General features: G+C 44.3%; 1 protein-coding gene across 1 annotated transcript; it reads left to right on the forward strand.

The window, feature by feature from the left end:
• The first annotated feature begins 4,566 nt into the window (after positions 1–4,566).
• On the forward strand, positions 4,567–6,690 carry LOC117650881 (deoxynucleoside kinase-like). Its single transcript, XM_034394504.1, has one exon. It carries the CDS (start codon positions 5,025–5,027, stop codon positions 5,700–5,702), a length of 678 nt encoding a protein of 225 aa, XP_034250395.1. The 5' UTR covers positions 4,567–5,024; the 3' UTR covers positions 5,703–6,690.
• Positions 6,691–8,130: the final 1,440 nt, after the last annotated feature.

Raw genomic sequence — 8,130 nt, forward strand, 5'->3', positions numbered from 1 at the left:
GAGATTCTTTTGGTGGCCAGGAATGTACAATGATGTGGCAGAATTCGTGGCAAGTTGCACAACGTGCCTCAGAGTCAAAGGACCTCTCCAGAAAATTAAGGTGCCTCTCAAGATATTCCACGATGGAGTTTTGCATGGCAGATGGCATGTTGACACAGCCGGGCCATACCCTACAACAAAAGAAGGGTACAAGTTTGTGTTAGTGGCAGTGGAAGCACTGTCTGGATGGCCAGTATTTGTGCCACTCAAAACTCAGCAAGCCCAAGAGGTAGCAAGAGCTTTAATCACTCACGTGTTCTCAGTCTATGGAGCGCCACTGTCTATACTGACAGATCAAGCTCAGATCTTCGAGTCAGAGTTGTTCCATGAGATAATGGCACTCTATCACATTAAGAAAACTCGAACGACTGCTTATCATCCTTCAGCCAATGGGAAGGCAGAACGTTGGGTCAGAACACTGAAACAGAATCTCAAGTTACTATGTGATGGAGCTCATCGAATGTGGGTAGAGTATTTGCCCTTCATTGCACAAGCATACAGAAGTCTACCTCATGCAAAGCATAAGTTCTCACCTTATGAGATAATGTTTGGAGCACCAATGAGGACACCTCTCCATATGGAGCAAGGACCACCGCCTGCGATGCCAACAATGAAAGATAATTATCCATGGGCAGTGCGAAATGCTTTGTGCAAAATCCATGAGGAAGTCAGAAAGATACGAGCTGAAGCTGCAACCAAAATGAAGCAATATTATGACAGGAATGCTGGAATTTGTCCTTTCAATGTAGGAGACAAAGTTTTCCTATACAACAAGGCATTGAAATGGTATGAAGCATGCAGAAAGCTACATATTGAGTGGACAGGCCCCTATACCATACTCACTCTTATAAACGATTGTGATGCTCGAATTCAAAATGATAAAGAGCCTTCTGACATTCAAGTTGTACACATGGATCGCCTTGCACCACATCCTTCAGTTGGAGAAGAAGGTGTCGGGGCTTGGCTGAATTGGCTCACATTCAATGGAACAGATGAGTCCGATGAATACTTGTTCCTGCAAGAGAGAAAGAAAAAGGAGTGAGACAGAGATACCAAGTAACACCTGAGACCTCAACAATACTTAGTCCAACAGTTCCCATAGCAACAGAACCATCTTGAAAAGCTGAAGCAGTCATGAGTCAAAGGATGGATACTTTTCTGGAAAAATACAAGATTCCTAAAAAGCCAGGAAGCAAGACAGATGAAAAATGGGAAGCAGTAGTAAAATTGGCAGGACGCAGTAAGCAGTGCCATAAAACTGCAAGTAAGAAGCCAGTGAAGCCACAGAAAAAGGTTACAGCAGCCTTACCTCAAGTAGACTTTGCTGCTCTCAAAGCAAAGATGCAAAAGAAATATGATGAACAGAAAGCCCTAGAAAAAGAAAAACTGGAAGCAGCTGAAAAGGCGAAGCAAGAGAGACGGCGAGAATGGGAATTAAAACAAACAGAAGTAAGTGCTTCACGCAGAAAAATGCAACAAGAGGAAGCAGAAAAACGCAGAGCAATGGTTCGAGATTGTGAAGCCAAAGCAGAGGAAAGACTACAATTTGACTTACTGGAGGAAGAATTGTTTGGGTCTGCTGGAACGAACAACGATGATGTCGATATTGTACTCTCTGACTTTGATGAAGACGAATTGCTTGAAGAACCGGAATCAACGCAGAGCCAGTTGGTTCCACAAATGCAGCAACTCTCAGTACAGGAAGAAACGGTGACTGCAGATGTGGAAATGGAGTCAGCAGATATTCCAGTAGTCCACGAAACTCCTCAGTCAAAACCTGCACAAAAGAAAATATTAGTGAGCAAGAAACAGAAGGAGAAAGCCCGTTGTTGGAAATGTGGCTCACGCAATCACAAACGAAGTGAGTGCTCAAACGCCACCAAGAAACAACTTCGCCGAGTGGCAAAAGAATTGAATTTGCAAGTACTTACACTCAAGGATGCCAAGCGGAAAGTCGCATTGTTCCCATTGATTCCGGTGCCACCACCTTTGCCACCGATCGAGTTGATGGAACAATTGTCATCTCAAGAAAACCTCATAGAGTGAGAAGACCTGCAAAGAAAGACAGAGACAGGTTAGGTACGACGAGACCTAGTGAAACATTTAGCTCTCTATTGTATATATGTTAAAGCTTCAAAGTCAGTATAATCATTAACTTCATGTAAAGTGAAAACCCCTGTTTAAAAATAATAAAACACTATACTAATAATTATGTTTTCCTTAGAACTTCTACATTCCTTGGTACACCCACTTAATACGATGATGAACAAAGTTTTAGAGAAACACTCGTAACCCGCCTATTGGCCGCGTTGAGTGCTTTCTACACAAACAAAACGCAAAGTAAGCCCGTCTGTGGGTCAAGTCCCAGACCGCGCTTTTGTGTTTCACCTACACTTGAACTCTAGGATGAGACACTTACAATGAACACAAAGTAAATTTAAAACTTGGTTGTCAGCTAACCACTTTGTTTGATGGACACCAGTGGGTAAATAGAATGGCTAGTAGTGCCTCAGAATATGGAAGTACGACTGGAAAACAATTCTTTAAACTCAGAATGAACTTAGAATTTGCTTACCTTTGGTCTTTTCGTTTGAAGGGGGAAGAGAAGTAGAATATGTTTCACAAAGTCTCAAAGTAATAACCTGAAATGTCACCTGAAGGAACTTTTGTTTTGATTGGAGTGATAAGCCAAAAGCAGAAGAAAAACAACGTTAATAGAAGGCACAGAATCAGCACTACCAACCCAGAAGGAATGACAACAACAGGAAGAATGAAATTGGATAAGAAACGTATAAAAGGAAACAGGAATGGAAAGAGGGAAATAAACACTAGAAAACTGGCCCAAGAGCTGCATGCAACATGCACCGAAGATAAGGTTAAGGGTCGCAATGAATAATTAATGATGTCCTTCCCTGGATAAACAGAGACAAAGTCTAGTAGCCCTGGAAATCTGCTTGGAAACGCACTTATCGTCACGCACGAATGAGGACATGGTGGAGAAATGCGGTGGAGAAATATCAATGACTGGTACAGTGTTAAAAATGGAGGAGTGTTGCCTTACTCGGGAAAATGATGAAATGAAAACAGTTAAAATGACAAAATTTATGATAAACACTGTGACACAAAGATGAGGCAATACTAGCAGAAATGCTACTTAAGGGCAGGAAAAATGCCTGGTACAAACAAGAATTCTACTTAAAGAGAGCGGACAACATATCTGGGAGCCCAATCTCGTACTGGGTAACAACATTAGAGGTATCAGAAGACCCGTCAGGGCGAACAAGCAAGTTGGATAATGTAGTGGCCAACGCACGTCGAGAAGGACAGGTCGTGGGGTCACAGTCCTCCACTCTAAGGACGAAAGGGTTGCGACATTTAGGGCTGATACTGTAGAAAACACAGCGCCAATGCTCATGGGACACAAAGTCCCCTTGAGAGGCCGGGAGATGAGTCCTCCACATAATTCCACCGTCGTCGTCCACAATTAAACACCAGTGGTCATGTCCGAAAATGGTATTTGGCCGGTCAAGGCTCCAAAGGGCACAATCCAGATGGGCCTAAAAGGAATCAATCATTAACGCTGGAAAATGACAGAACGTCAGGAGAAGCATGTGAAGCCCCTTGGAAACTTACATTGAAAATATTCTGTTCACCAACCATTTTAACACGGGCGTAAGTGCCCTGGATGCATCGCTTGGGACGATAAGTCTCCACCACAGGATCCATAACTATTTTAAGGTGAAAAGTATGGGAGAAAGGGTCAAAAAGCACGAAGAGACGACAGAGGCGAAGAGCACCAGAAAAGGACGAGAGAGTAAGATGGCGTCGCTTGGGGAGCGACAAGAAGAGAACAAGCAGATTGACCAACATTGGAAAGCTACAGGAAGTGTTTGAAAAGAACGCGCGCTAAAATTACAAGGCAAAATCAAAGGCCAGAACTATACGAGAAGAAAGCTTCAATAACGGACATGAAAAGACAATAAGAGAGTCAACATTCAAAAACAAAGAAGTCACAGAGAACGAAGCAAAAGAAGTTTGACCGTTAAACAGACACAGTTGGTACGACTGACGTCTGCAACCACCACCGAGCCAGACAGGCCGCAATGCAATGGCAGGAAAGCCGGAGTCAAGTATCAAGGAGTAAAGGCTCGTTGGAATGTCAGACACAGTAAAGAACTATACGATTCAGAGGCAAAATACTACTATGGTCTGTGACAGGGGTGAGCCAGATGGAGAACACCACACGGTATCTGAAGGCCACATCATCGGCATCGGCAAGCAGCACCTCAGGCGTTCCAGAGTACCATGTACCAACTGGACGACTCAAGGCGGCGCACTCGTGCACGACTCCAACCAATGTGGAGGGAAATGTTCCACAGATGAAGATGGAACGCCGTGGAGGACGCCACGGAGGTCACCAGCACAACAGCACCAGCACCATGGCCATCACCACCACCGCCAACGCGGAGCGAATACCTGAAGCAACACCAGCAACCGCACTCCCAGCACAGGACATACAGTAGGGCCAAGTGGGACCCAAGAGGGGACCCAACATGATACTCTGTTAAATGCCTTTCTGAGATATCGGTGTGAAGATCTGCATCAGGGTGGATTCGAACCGCCGATACCGGCTGTTATCCATCTGGGCCACACACGCTACCCACTAGACCATTGCAATACATCGGACGGAGCGGAGCGCTAGTCCTGAAGAGCCGCTCTGCCCCCACCACCGACGCGAGCGTCGACGAACTCGGGAGCCAATCAGCGCAGCGACGTGACCCCACCATCGGCACGAAGTGACCCGCACGACGAAGCAACAGTGCGAACAGGGTAGCCAACCCAGTGAAAACAATAGCCATTCATGCGGATCAATCGCACTCGATATGAACGCACCGAGGCAATGCGTGCTGGAATGCATAACACGCGGGCCGTTGCCCGGTCAAGCCTCACGGTCAGTCGGCACTTGACAGCCAGGAGACGCAGACATGGCACTTGCTTGGTTAAGTCGGCAGCCATGGTACAACAAATTCAAGCAGACAGCTGTCAAACAGCCGGTGATTGTTTACATTGAAGGAAACATAGGAGTTGGCAAGTCAACGTTACTGAAGAAATTGGAAGAAAAAGGATACCTTGTAGTGCAAGAACCAGTTTCCCAGTGGACAAACTATCATGGGATTAATTTCCTGGAATTGTACACTCAAGATATGCAAAAGTGGGCGTTTACCTTTCAATCAATGGTGCTCAGTACATTGTGGCAGACTCAACTAGAAGCTATACAACAAGAAAATCCTGTCATCATCGCAGAGCGATCTCTACATAGTGTGGTCAAGATGTTCGCTAAAACGCAGAAAGACGCTGGATTTATGAACGAAGAGCAGTATATATTGCTTGACAACACAGCCAAGACTATGGTATCTCAGTACAAGAGAAAGGAATACTTCATATATCTTCGAGGCAGTGCATCGACAGCCTACAAAAGGATCCATCAAAGGGCAAGGGATGAAGAGAGCACATTGTCCAAAGGTTACATCCAACAGCTTCATCTGATTCTGGACAACTGGATGGAGAACGAACCAGGACTTCATGCAGTAGTGGATGCCACAGGATCTCCAGAGACTGTGCAACAACAAGTCATCGAGGCCTTGGGACAATTACCAAGTTAAGTGTGGTAAAACATTGGTGTTAATTAGTCTTCTTAGATCAAAACTGGTGTTTTAGATAGGATTTAGCTAGCTAGTCAGGATTTGCAACACCAAGGCATCATCCCCAACTGTTAGTTAGAGGGGATTAGGTTACAAAATTCTGTGCGCAGTGTTATGTGTGTTACAGGAGAATCTACGAGAACTCTTCTAGAATTGTCTTCTAGAGTCAACAAGACCAGCACAGCAAGATTAATCAATTTCTGTAAAATTCCTTTATTTTAAAATGATCAGGCTAAATGGTTGCACCCCAGGATGGCGTCCCTAACTAGTTTTTGGACGTGCCATGGGAGTCGCTGTTGAACCACTCTTTAAGAGGATCATGAATTTTGTTTGATCGTTGATGGCGTGTCAAGGAAGGACTGGACACCCTTACCTTGAGTCAGATGGGCCTAGACGTGATATTGTTTTCAGCTCAACACTCAAGATGACGCAGAAAAATTTAATTGAATGTCAAAGTTTGGGCAACTTATAATTTTCTTTAAAAGAAGGAGTGGAGTGATAACTTTAAAAGGAGGAGAAGTGATAACTTTAAAAGGAGGAGAAGTGATAACTTTAAAAGGAGGAGAAGTGATAACTTTAAAAGGAGGAGAAGTGATAACTTTGAAGGAAAGGAAGCAATTTGAGAAAATTCTTTTAAAGGGGGAGTGGTGTAGAGATTTGACGGTTTAAAAGGAGCTAAACAAGTGTCAGTCAGTATTTTTATTTCTTGTCTTCTTCCCCTCTCTGGCTTGCTTCCCTCACTCCTGGCCAAGGCCCTACAATACTCCTCTTTCTGAACTCACCCACCAAGCAAGGTGTCACTGTTGCCCAGACTATAAATTGGATCGCGCCTCAGCGCCGGTCAACAGTCTGTAGCCTGGTCTCGGTCTGTGCAAACCTCCCTAATAAACCTGTGAATCCCTACTCTCTCTCGTCACTTATCCGTTCCTCATCACTATTAGTGCCCTACACTACAATGCTTTTTACAAGTGCACTGACCTGAAGAAGATTCCCCTCTAACGGGGGAGGGGGGAGAGGGGAACAAAACACGTAAATCATTTTCACTGCCATTCTCCATATTTCGCTGTGTTGATACTCCAAAAGGGTTTTAATCATTCTAGAATGTGGAAAAACTATGCCCGATCTCATTTTCAAACCCTTCTGCTCGTTATTTTGTTTTATTTGCTTATTTGCTTCTGTCCCGTATAGGGGTTCGAAGGCCCGACAGAGCGCAGCACCGTCGACCCCATTAAGTTGTCGCTTGTTGTCCAAGGGATTTGTAAATTCCTTCGCTAAGCATTTTACGCTATTACGCTTATCGGGGTTGAGTTTTTTATGCTCAAGTGAATTTTAGAGAGCTCAGACGACACATGTTTCGGCATGTCAGCGATCTTTAGTCGGCGGCGTCGTCTGCTCTCCCATGCTCCCGACGATGTGACAGTACCGTGGACAATCTATTCTCGTAGTTCCAAGGGTGGCCACCACGCCTGGGCAGGCGGCGCTGAGCTTTGCCTTCGAACCCCTATTTGAGAATTTGAGAGCCGCGGCCGCAGGTATGAGAAATTCGTTGCTGCCAACCTAACCATGCTAACGACCTGATTCAAAAATATGTTTTTAATATTTCAAACGATATTAAACAACGATTTGAAACAAACTCGTGTTGGGGGGAACTAATGTGACGAGAAATACGAAATGTTGGACCTGAAGCAACTGTAGTTGCTGAGAATCGTTGGTGAGTACAAAGTCACAGACAGACAGACGCACGACCAGTCACTTTTCAGCGCGCCCAAACACGGCAAGGGCTTCGCTATCGCTCAGCCAAATAAACTAGGGGTACGCGCCGTTCAGTCTGGGCGCGTAGTGTGGCTGAGCGATGCGAATTGACATTTTTTGTGCACTTTGGACTTTGCTTGATTAGACGAAATATCCATCTTATGGGCTCATATTCAGTGAACTTTAGACCAGGGGTACAAATGGAAGTGATTTTCGTCATCAGAACACCAAAAACTGCTGGAATCAATGTCAAACTCAATTTAAAAATTTTGGTCAAAATTCGGGTAAGTGTGTGTGAGTCTGGGAAAATTTTGGAAGTCATTTTCGAGTTCAGCACACAAAAAACTGCAGGAAACAATATAAAACTTGACTTGAAATTTTTGGTCCAAAATGACCTAATATGGGATGAAAATATAGGTCTGGTGTTAAAATGGGAGTTATTTTCGTTATCAGCACTCAAAAAACTGCAAGAATCACTGTACAATTCATTTCAAAAAATTTAACCAAAAATCGGTTAAATTATGGGTTAGGGGACAATTAAGATGTCAAAACTGAGGTCAGCGCACTGAAAACTAGGGAAATACATAAATCTGAACTTGGAAAGTTTTCCCCCAAAATTGCGTAGCTCTAGATGAAA

The sequence above is a fragment of the Thrips palmi genome, unplaced genomic scaffold (genome assembly GCF_012932325.1).
Source record: "Thrips palmi isolate BJ-2018 unplaced genomic scaffold, TpBJ-2018v1 HiC_scaffold_5, whole genome shotgun sequence".
Taxonomy (NCBI): Eukaryota; Metazoa; Arthropoda; class Insecta; order Thysanoptera; family Thripidae; genus Thrips; species Thrips palmi.